Raw genomic sequence first — 12,554 nt, 5'->3', positions numbered from 1 at the left:
TAAAACTGGTCAAATAAATTCCTCAATAGAAAATGTAATTAATTTTTTAGTTAAATAATTAATTGGCCAGATTATATATAAGGCATGCTTTATTTGTTAAAGAGAGTATATAAATATTTGTTAGATTTTTCCAATATTTTAAGTTAATATTTATGAGGAAAAAATATTTGTAGAAGGGACCACATGTCATAGCATGTTACCAATGTTAAGGACAAATTCCCAATTGAGTGTTAGCATATGGATTCGAGTGGCATCGCATGTGCCCAAAATTTTATGAATCTCTCTTCCTCTTTCCTATTTTCCCTTATCAATTCTATAACTTAAAATACTTTATAGTACTATAATATAGTTGACACATATAATTTTTAATTAAAAATATAAAACAATTATACGAAGGCTAGTGAGCTGTGATAAGTCCAAGTGGTGACACGAATATGGCCAATTTTATGAATTTGTAGGTTGGCAAAACACGTGTGAACAAATAAATACATTCATGTAAATAAATATACCACTTAATACTATTTGTTAGCATTTTTCGCGAGCATTTCACTTGTTGTTAATATTTCTATTTATAATTATCGATATAATCAATTCACAAATGAAATACTACTAGAATCAAAGCCCACTTTTCACATTTTTATTTAATATTTGTATAATATATAAATATGATTGTCCTAATCACACTTTTTAGAATGCTTCGTCAAACGATAATATTTCATTTAGTCGATTTGTCACGTTTGTATTTAGAAGTTCTATTTGTTTCATTTTTATAAGTGGGTATAACACTTTACTAATTCAATTTAATTTGAATTTGTTGAAAGTAATCGTGGTGGTACATTTTCCCTACTTTATAGAAAGAGATAAATAATAATGGAGTATATTTTTATAATATAACAAGCGCAAATTTAGATTTGGGACATGGAGATTTAAAGAGAAAATAGATATGATGAATGAAATGATTCATGGGTCCCCCATCAAATAAATCAAACATGAATGGGGCAGCCTATTCATATGGAATGTTCTATAGTTCAAATGTGCAATGATTTTTGATCTAGAAAATAAAATAAAATAAAATGAAGATGTACATGTGATGGAGCCCAAAGTACTATCCATTATAAGGCCGTGTGTGTCTGGTTTGGAATATTTTAGGAAAAAATTTGTCGGATAATTCACACATAATGTACTCTCTCAATTCTTGTCCCCTATTTTTTTGTAAAAATAAAAGGTTGCAGAAATTGACTAACTAAACACAAACCACAAAATTATTTTTTCTCACATCATAAGTTGGAACTAGATCGATTAATGCCTTCAAAGAAAATCATCATCACTTTCATTGGATTTCATTTAGACAGGTTGTCCTTGTAGTTGTATATAAACATGTTATTCGTATATAGTACTAGTACAGTACTATTATCTTAGTGAAAACAGACTCAAATAATTAATTTTGCAAAATAAGCTAGAAATTAAAAACTCACAGAAATATGCTATTTATATACGAATTAATCTACATATATACTTAATGAGTTGAAATTATAATTTGACATATGAAGGGTTTGTGTAATTATCTCAAATGGAGATTCTCTAATAATAAGAAAATAAAAGAAAACAATAAAAATGAGGAAACGCGTAAATATAAATAATGACATAAATATTTGGCTAGTAAATTATTCTGAGTAGCATCTATGGTTCCCCAAAATCTTAATTTTACAATAACACAATAAATATTGCCTATAAATAAAATTACTTAATGCATAGTCCACTAAAGCATAAATTAGCACAAAAAGGGGCAAAAAGAAAAAGAAATGGAAGAGAAAAATGAATTTCCCTTTACTTCTTGGGGAAATGCTTCTTTAATCCCAAGAATATGTTGAACAAGTATAACAATAGCACATCAACCAACCACAGCAGCTTACTCTGCATCTCTGAAGCTCTCACTTGTCAGCCACAGCTTCTTCTGGATGATGAAAACGACCTCGTCTCCATCGTCCTGACTGGCCTCTCCAGTCGCCACTGCTTCCCAGTGCAGGGCGCCCAGATATTTCTTCACAAAGTCGATGACTGGCTGCCTGTCCCGGAAAATGGCAAATCCGGTGGGCCTTAGAATGCGGTCCATCTCAAGCAGTAGATCCTCGCCACTGCAACCCTTCTTCTCGATGTCTGAGAGTACATTCCATGCGTGGAGCAAATCATAGGTTCTTGGGTATGTAGAGAAGGCCTCACACCTGCAGTTTATTACACAAGTACTCAAATCATCAAATGTTACTAGATCACTAAGGAGAAGATCAAGCCGATCAAGCCTCGGTCGTACCAGTTATGAACTGAGCCGATCAAGCCTCTGTCGTAGACAATCTTAAGCGTTTTGGGTCCATCAACATCTACAACATTCATCACCCACACATCCTTGTCTTTCAAGGCAGCAGCAAAAGACCCCAAATTCGCTTTCATGTCCATCACATTCCTGATAGTGTCAGATGAGATCTTCGGGCTCAAGAGACTCCAGTAGTTGTCAACCCTCCGCCTCCATAGTTCCTATTTTCAATCAGAAAGGTAATATCAATATATTTGCCTGTATAACGAGTTCTAAGGATTCAAAAAATAGAGAAAGAATGTGACTGTTTACCATATCCTTCTCAAACATATCACTCGAATAGCCAAAATCAGCAAGGCGTGGAGGAGGAGTAGTTAATCGAGCAGGCCATGGTGCCAGTCCGCTACCTTTCGTTTTGTGATCATCTGATAACGGGAAACAGAATGTCATAAAGTTATATCAGATAAACTTTGCCAAAGGCAGAATGAATTTACTCAGTACGATGCTTACGGTCAGAATAAGGAGTAATGCATGCCTCCATCAGCACACTCCCGACAGCATCAGGGTCGTCATCAGAACGGCAGAGAGGCGGCTGAGTACCGGGTTCTCTCTCCAAATAGCAATCATTACTCAATGGCTTCTGCCAAATGACAGTTTGGTTTTTCTTAACCGCGATTCTCCAACACATGCGCTCGACTAGGGCACTCATCTCCTTCCATATTCTCAGATCCTCTTCGTCCTGAGCATAAGCTTCAGGGGACGAGTAGGCGAAATAGCCTCCTGGTCTAAGCACCCGATCTAATTCAAGGAGAAGGATCCCATCCCTCTGTAGCCAATCGATTCTACAACGAGAACAGTGAGCGAGTTCGAAAGACCTGCTTGGATAAGGAAGCCTCTTCGTCCCAAGAACACCTAGATATGCAGGTATCCCTCTCTCCAGAGCAAATTGGATTTGATTTTGGTGCACATCGTTAGGAGCAAGCGACATGGTAAGGATATCAGATGCAAGTAGGTAACCACCAAAACTTGCCACACCACATCCAACGTCAAAAACTGTGCGCAATCTTCCTTCATTGTTCAATACATTGTTTGAAAAGTTGAGCATCTGCCAAATGAAAGTATAATTACAAGTAAAAATGTGTGATAAATCGGCAAATGCAGTACTATTATTTTTACTTAATCGGGTTAGTTATGCAATTCTTGGCACTGCGATGGCGAGACACTTACATTTGCTAAGTGCGCAATATATTTATCTGCTCCGTAATGAAAGTGGGTGCCTCCTCCTGGAAAACGAATCTTATCGCCTTTAACAACCATCCAGTTCTGGTCCGACTTCTCGTGTGCAAGGTGAGTGTGAGGTATATTAGCTTTCCAAACCTCATCTCTGCTAGTTGGCCACTTAATCGGGACCTGTAGCTCCAAAAAAGGGTAAAAAGAATTAAAGAAACAAGCGAAACAATCAATTCACCAACTTTAATAAATAGCAAACTTCAAAATCAGTTCTATAAACCTAGAGCTCGAACACCTCACCTTGTACCCGGGAGGAGGAGGAATCAAACAATTGAATCGCCTCTCAGGTAACGGACAGTGCCTCTCATAGTGCTCCATTAATGATAGGTCCAGTTTCAATCTCATTTGGTAAATAAGATTTCTGTCCAGACAGGGAATCAACTCCGAATGGCGATCATCACAGACCTTAGAAACCAAACACAGTCAATTAGATACAATTCATGTATCATTTTTATGATGATAGACTAACTTGAAATGTGCTGTCTAAACACTTACAGGGAAGCTCCTGGGAGTGATACCATCCTCATTGTCATCTAGCCCAAACTTGGTTTCATCTTGCTTACTACCAAGATCGGAATCTTCATCTCCACCCAAGTAAGAAGACCCCAGCTTTCTCAAAGACCGGCTCCCATACTCTAACGCAGACTCCCCGGTATTCTTAGAGCCATGGTAGACATATAGAAAAACAAGAAACAGAGCCACAGCAAATATAATAGTCAACAACCGCTTCTTTTGTGCTCCATCTGGCCGTCCCCTCGACATTTATGTAGATTCACTAATACTTAGGCCTCCGCCTCTCCAACCACCCAAAGTTTTTTCCCTTTTTTCTTGTTGGGGTGAAACTACTACCTCAGGAATAGTCGTGTTACAGAGGCTTTTGAGTTTGTGAAGAAATACCACTCACAACTATTCAGTACAATATGGCCTGTGAAGAAACCTGTAACATCAATCGGCAGTTAGATAAATCTGACAAGTAAGAGGATCTAAATAATTCATCAAAATAAGCCAGGAAATTTAACAATAAAAACATTTGTCCACAATAATTTATGAGAAGAAATTGATTACTGTTCCTCCCATGGATGCTTAACTAAACAGAATAGAGTAAGCTCAATTAGGTACTACAAGTCTTAAAATACAGAGTTCACATAACAAATCTAGCAAAATATATTGCTAGTCGAGAGATATAACTGTTCGATTGTAATGCTTTTGTCGCCCTATAGCCACAACAAGACATCTATATAAACCGCAACCAAAAAAGCAAACATGATTTGAAGGTTAAGTACTACTAACACCGACTCAAATCACAAAGTGAGATTACAGCATAAGTATTACACTAAGTATTTGAAGATGAAAAATCATGAGATTATCATAGAACAACCAATCTCGATTACAGGAAGTCAGGAACCAAGTATCTCAGCAACTAGATTCCCAGTTAAATGAAACTTTTTCTTGCAGAATGAAAATTTGCAGAAACAAATATTCAGATTCAGTTATCGATAAATGTAGCATATCATTGCCTATTTCGATGAATCATCACAAGCAAGATAGTAGTACATGATTTCTGAAGATACCACACTTAAATCAATCCATTTACAAAAAGCAAAGCTTCCATACTTTTATTTTAAATCCACGCATCAAAATCGAATCTTTCTCCACAAAATAACCGAGAATAACAGCTCAATCGAGACAGATCTACGAAAACGAAACCTCGAATCCCCATCCAATTACATGATGCATTAACAGAAGTCACATTGCAATTAAAAAACATTAATAACTTTCCGTAGGAACGAACAGATACATCAATCATCCAAATCTTTCAATTAATTGTAAACATACGCCAAAAGTAGAAAACGGATCAGGATAGCAAATTGCTTACCGAATCGAAAATATTGAGGCCGGCGGATCTGAGTTAGATTGGAGATATAATTAGAGTACAAATCAATTGTTTATCCATCCAATAGAGGTGAGTGAGTGAAGATAGAGCTAAAGCTGCCGTCTTTATATTATGATGATTGGAAACAATTGTAAATCTCAGGAGAGAGAGAGAGAGAGAGAGAGTTAATGAAATGGGTTAGATCTGATATGAAATTCTGTGATTTTTTATTTTTTTACTGTGTGAGTTTTTTCCTTTATTTGGAGGGGAAAAAGTGAAACTTTTATTTTTGTGTGGGCCTTAATTCAATTTATAGTATTCTTAATTGGAAAATACTAGAAATTTCATAAATATCTAGGTCGAAACTTAAAATAGAAACTAAAATGTCATTTTTTTGTTCCTAAAAAAGTCTCAGTTTCTTTTTTACTATTGGTCTAATAATACGTTATAATATAAATAAGATTCACAATATAATTTTTCGCATGATAGCTATACGGAGTATTCAACAATATTTACTCATTTGCAATACTTTTTGCCAGTAATTTGATTTGTTTTTTATAATATGGACTCAAATATAAGTTTATCAGATTAATTTTGCGTGACAAACACAACGGGAAAATATTAAAAATTTAAAACGCAAAAGGAGTCATTATTTAGATCTGTAAATTGACATTAATAAACATGTCTATTCAAAGTTCAAACTATCTGCAATTTGAAGGGAAATATAATGAAAACCCTACCGCCATAATTAATGTGCTTCTGGAACAAATAAATGAAAATAAAATGTTCAACTTAATCCATCTCAAACAACAATGATTGTAATCTGCCTACATATGCAATTAATTAGGTGCATATTAATAGGACATAATAATAAATCAATAGTCTCCAAGTGGAAATTTCGTATTTACCTTGACCTACAAAAAATAATTATACTAGAATTAAGAGAATTATGAGTAATGTGGTAATCATGAATTGGGCAAGCCATTATTTTGAGACGAACGAATTAAATGCAAGCTGTTAAATTTGATGAGGTAAATGGGTATTAATTAGTTGGTTATTGTGAATAATAATTAAATAAAAGAAATAATGGGCGTCACGCGGTGGTATTGGACAAAAGCAAGAAAGAGAATCATGCTGTCGGTAGCTTCTCTTGAGCTGGACTGATGCCGACATTTCTATTGGGCCTATTCACATCTTATTGGGCTTATTCATATCTTATTGGACCTAAGCCCAATTTCACTTCAGTGACAGCAAATTCTTCTAAGTTAGCTGTATCAAAATTTAAATGGGATGATAGGTATTAGCCCAATTGATAGGATTGTTTCTTCGATATAATAAGTAATCATTTCATTTATTGATATTACTACACAACTTATTAATCTCTCAAAGCATTAAAACAAATATATTGAGTTACATAAAATATAGAAATCAAACAAACATCGTTATTGATTCACTCTATCCCTAGAAAATTAAACTAAACCAAGAATAAGAAATAACATGATCAAAACCGTAAAGGTACGTAGAATACTTGCTTGAAGAATCTATCTAAACCATTTACTTGAATCGCTCCTCGGAGTTTCTCCAAATGAAGAACTTGATGAAAATATGATGGAATAATTTATCCTTATGGATCATGATAATACATCATAGAGAAACATAGTAGTTCATTGGATGATTATTTATCAGTATAAGCTCATACTATATTTTATGTCGTAGGAGATTGAGTGTCTAAAGACAAGTAAATCCTCAAAAATTACGAATTTTCTCCTTTGATCCACTTCGACAAAACTCTATGCGCTGCGGGATTCGCGTGATGAAGTCCTCTAGCCTCATGTTTAGTTCTGTTTCTAACAGTTTTCGCTTTTTGTAAAATTGACACAACTTTTCTACAGAACTTCATTAAGGCGCGCAAGATATATATGCGAAACTCTATTACGAGGATAGAGAGACTTGTGTCCATTAAAAACTGATTGAAAATTATTGTTATTTTAGGCCTTTTGTTTAAAATCCTATAAACTCATCCAATGAATTGTATAGAACCACACAAACTACGAGTCTACCAGAGATAAATTAGAGACCAAGATAAATGAAGAAACATAGGTCATTGTTCAATCAAGACATAAATAAAATCATCGAATGAATTGGAAGTAGCTTTGACAAAGAATGAAATGAGACTTACTAACACACTCTAGCAAACACTTATTTAATGGAGTAGTACTCTTGTTTATTTTAACCAAGTATAAAATGTCCTCCGATCTCCATCTAAGTAATAACTCCTTATTTAGTGTAACGATCTCCATCTAAGTAATAACTCCTTATTTTGTTACACTAATGTGTCAAATATTTAATTATTCAACACTGTAGTAGTTATTGTATTTTAATTACAGTCTTGGCGTAAATACATATAAAACGATCAAAACGCTTGATAGTGAAATGCGTGGCAAATAATGGTGAAAAACCAAGCAAGCAAGAAAATTTGGGATCTCTGGCGCGGACAAGACCGGACAAGGGGGCGTATGGTCCACGTCAACATAGACAACACGGCATTGTGACCGCCGATCTCTCCACGTGGCGTAATCTGACGAGGCTGCGGTACTAACGTTGAAACTGGGCCGACAGAGTGACGGTGGCCCACGTGCGATGAGCAGGCCCATGGGCCCCACTAGAGCTCTTTATGTCAAGTCAGCTCACAACTGAGAGTTTTGGACTGGTGAGTGAATTCAGAGGGATTCTCGTACCCCTTTCGTTTTTAGATATATGAACCTCTATTTTCCTTTTCCTTTTTCTTTCTCTTTCTCTTTTCCTTTATTTTGATGTTTTTTCTGTTTTGTGATTTTTATGTTTCACTTTTCCTTTTTTTTTGATGAGGGTGGGAAAGTTTATGAAAATGACAACCTAGCATTATAGGGATAGCAAATATGTATACGCTACTTTACTTTATAGTAAAAGAAATTGGAATTGAGAGTTGTTGGTTTAAGATTTGGTCCAGCTTGGGGTGAAGTCATTTCGAGGGATCGGGTTCTAAAATAGTGATTTGATTAAATTATTTAGGATTAATAGACTATAAGTTGTAAGGAATTTGAAAATAATGTTTTTAATTATGACTTAAATGTTAAAGTACCCTTGGAATAGACAAATTGTAATTTGATCCTTTTCCTTATGAAAGATGAATATAAAATCATGCTTTGGTGCTATATGATTCCAATGCCAAGAGGAGAAAAATCAAAGAAATCTTAATTTCTTAACAACTTAATTTAATATCCAAATTAAAACGAATGGTAAAAATAGTATTTCCGGTGGTTTATATGAGATCTAGAAGCCTAATTGTTGAAAAAGAAACAATTACTACTATAATTGAAATGAAATTTGAAAAGTAGTAAAATGTTAATTTTTTCATTCAAATGATGTGTGAGGGTGAAAATCTATTATGCATCAAAATTACTTGTCCAATGTAGTTCTGAATTTGATTTCTCAGTTGTCCCGCAAGTCCCATTCGAACGTCAATCCATTCCGAGACTGTGATTTTTTCAGCTTTGTTAGCTATCATTTTACTATATAGTAGGAGTATTACATCCAAATCGCAGCACAAATGAAAATCAGGCATGCTGCAGGACGCAGGTTGCTGGATTATCCATTTGATCAAAACAGGGAATGGACAAAATGTGTTTGTGCATGTACTATGTAAATATTTCACTAAGATCATGATGTTGGAATTAGTTAATCAATTATTCAAGCATAAGTGAATTAATATAGATCGGTTTACCATTAACGACACAAACAAACTGGCAAATATATAATAAAATTTTGATAATGCAAATCAAATCCCACTAAGTGTGTGGGACAGCTACTATTACAAATTAGAGAGAATACAATGTTAAAAAAAATAAATTATGATTTGACATTATATTTTCGTTGGCTTAATAATAAAAATTTAAAAATTACAGGGAAAAAGGTTTTTCAATGGAGTCACTAGATATTTAGCGAAATACTAATAAGAACCATTTATTTTCTATCTTATCAATAATATGCAACTGAACTTAAATAAATGATTTGAGAGAGTCGTTTCTTGAAGTTGAAGTATTTCGCTTCGTACAATTAGGGTTTATTAAAAACCCTAATTAATTTCCCTTTTACAATTTACGAATTCATCTTTGTGCAGTTAAACACATCAAAATTTGTGCTTGCGTGATCACGAGATAAAGTCGTAATTTTGGAAATCAAAATAAAGTCCGTTTGAACCATATTCATCTTGTGACGTGATCATGTATTTCAAACTCGCATAAGATGCATGCACTTGTGATATAATCATAGTATACAATTCATATTATGATGGCATAAACAGATATAATCAATTCCGAATAAATACTACTACTACTATAATTTATGAAGAATCGTAACATTTATAATTGTGGCATTTTGTGATGGACAACTATTTTTGAATATATGACAAAATATATAGTGGTATATAACAAAGTTTACCTCTATTTTCACATGTAACAAAACTATACTACAAACGTTATTAAATTTTATCATAATAGATGTAACTAAGTTTATGACACTATTCATGGTCTCGTATACAACTGTGTTTACGAACATTACATACCTAGTTTGAATGAAATCTCCATTTCAACAATTAAATCATTAGTTCTTATCCTGTTTTATTGTTTATTCCGAAATTGTGGGCACCAATTAAATAATAAAGGGTGGATGTGGCTCACGGACGATACACACATTTTTACTTTGTTAAAGCTGAGCTGAACCAATCATTTAGAATAAAACTTATAAACTAATCCAAATTGTATTTAGAGATTGATAATACCAGCTAGCTTCTATAGTAGTAGTATTACAATTAGGATAGCTACCCTAGCTACCCTAATTTTAGTTATGCATGGATAAAATAAACTTGATCAAAAGCACATTCATACCTTATTAGGAGTAATAGTATAATGTTTATAGGGTACATTAGGATTAGGATGAAGCTAGATTCCTAATGCAAAATAAAGATAATGGAGTATAATACTCTATTTATGAGATGAAAATTTGCATGGATAAAATTGCTGAAATATTCTAATCAAAAGATTAATTAATAGGGTCCAAATTGTATATTATAAAATGCAAAATTTAAGGCAGCAGACATGCCTACACCAAATCACAATAAAAAAAAGTCATTATATTACGATTTGATAATATATAAGTATCGTTTTAATACGATTATCATTAGTTTCCTTTATATAACGCGTCGGAGTTTATGCATGCAAGCATCATACTACTATTTTGAGTTGATCATCAAATTCCAACATATTTCTCGTTATAGAGTTGAATTATATTCATTATACTGTTTCAATTTTTGTTATGTCAGCAGCAAAATCTATGTACTATCATAAGATTAAAGCGTACTTGCCGTAGTGTCGTAGTATACTCATCAAAATGTTATAATTCTATCTCCATAGGTATTAACCAGTTAAACCATCTACAATGAGCTAATTACAGTATTAGGGCCTTCTTAATACAAATTATTAATGTTATTATTATTATTATTATTATTATTATTATTATTATTATTATTATTATTATTGACCCGCAAAAGTAGCTAAAATCGAGGTAAAATAATATAATGGGAAAAATTTTAGACTATACCATAACTACAATTATAGAAAGTAACTTACTCACGCTTATCTAATAAACTTATTAATAATAGATTGTCAAATGTAGAACTTAGATCTTTATACGAAGCACAATTGAATAAACTGAAATAAAAACTCCATATGTCATTAATTTGAAGCATCATTACTGTTTTTAATTGATAATTAGCAAATAGTTAATCCGGTTTTCTCACCTCTTCTATAGGGGACATAATTTATCTTGGTCTCTAATATTGTAATTGAACCGACAGCTTTTCATATATATGGATGAATTAACAGCCACGAGTTGAATAAAATAGAATTTCATTATCAGAAAAAGATGCATAACTTGTTGATATATACAGTCAGTTCACTGCTAATAAATAGTGTACATATAGTTCCACAACATTATGAAAGTCATCAACCTGCAGAAAGCATTTCAGGTTTATATTTTTACACATTTCATAGTAAAACGGACCAAATTAGTTAAGGTCCAGCCAATTACTTAATCATGCAAACAATGAAATCGAAGAACCTTAAACATATTGTCTGAAAACCACAACTGATAAATACTATTCTTCAGATGAATTCATGGTACACACAAATTTTTATCGAGCGTGGCAGTACTCGATAATTTATGGAGTATATACACTAGAAAAAGCACAAGTTATTACTCGATAAATTGTCTTCATTTTGTCGTTTGAAAATGTTTGTTTATTTACCAAGCAGCAGCAAATGCTCGAAAATTTTGTGACTTGGTTCTTGGTAATTTGGTACTAAGTGATGGTTTTGTTAAAGTGATGGCTTCTAATTAAGCCATTAACATGTCGATATCGAACCTACGTACCAACAAAATCAATTGATTTTTCCTTTTTCCATATATGGATGAAGATGTACAATTTAATGAATACCTAACTAAATTTAACCGTTGAAAGAGTTCATGTGAGTCTACTCGGCTTATTAAATGCTATCTTCCCTTTGGGGAACATGTAAGAGTGATATGACACATTTGAATCTTGCAAAAATGATAAGATCACTCGCATATTTATGAGCTATAGATAAACTTGCACAAATGGACAAAACCACAAACTTATATTTAATCAATTTTCTTGTAAAACTCATGCCCATGATCGCATGGATGATACAAAAACGCATAAATACTAAAAGAATATCTCAGACCCAAAAAAACACACCAACTTGAGTAAAAAGGGCAAGAATAGTAGATCTAAATTATTTTGACATGAACAAAACAAGTGACATTTATATATTGCAAAATTAGCAAAAGGAAACAAGTATATATAGAAAGGGATGATGAATGACTCGTCCTAGAGCAAATGACAAGTTTTAGTGCTAGACAATGCTGACATATGATTCTCATCCTTTTCCCTTTCATATCTGGATGATTTGCCAACACCTATTAAAAAACCCTCAAAATCTTTCAAAAGGAACACCAAACATGATA

At 33.3% G+C, this 12,554-nt stretch overlaps 1 protein-coding gene across 1 annotated transcript; it reads right to left on the bottom strand.

Moving 5' to 3' along the window:
• Positions 1-1,615: 1,615 nt before the first annotated feature.
• Positions 1,616-5,673, bottom strand: LOC125195870 (probable methyltransferase PMT3). The gene is made up of 8 exons (XM_048094136.1): positions 5,475-5,673; positions 4,094-4,535; positions 3,839-4,003; positions 3,536-3,718; positions 2,819-3,413; positions 2,621-2,733; positions 2,309-2,529; positions 1,616-2,222 (listed from the first exon to the last, which is right to left on the bottom strand). Exons 2-8 carry the CDS (start codon positions 4,358-4,360, stop codon positions 1,910-1,912), a joined length of 1,857 nt encoding a protein of 618 aa, XP_047950093.1. The 5' UTR covers positions 4,361-4,535; positions 5,475-5,673; the 3' UTR covers positions 1,616-1,909.
• Positions 5,674-12,554: the final 6,881 nt, after the last annotated feature.

The sequence above is a fragment of the Salvia hispanica genome, chromosome 6 (genome assembly GCF_023119035.1).
Source record: "Salvia hispanica cultivar TCC Black 2014 chromosome 6, UniMelb_Shisp_WGS_1.0, whole genome shotgun sequence".
NCBI lineage: Eukaryota > Viridiplantae > Streptophyta > Magnoliopsida > Lamiales > Lamiaceae > Salvia > Salvia hispanica.
The sequence above is the reverse complement of the archived record's forward strand: the minus strand, read 5'-3'. Positions and strand labels throughout refer to the sequence as shown.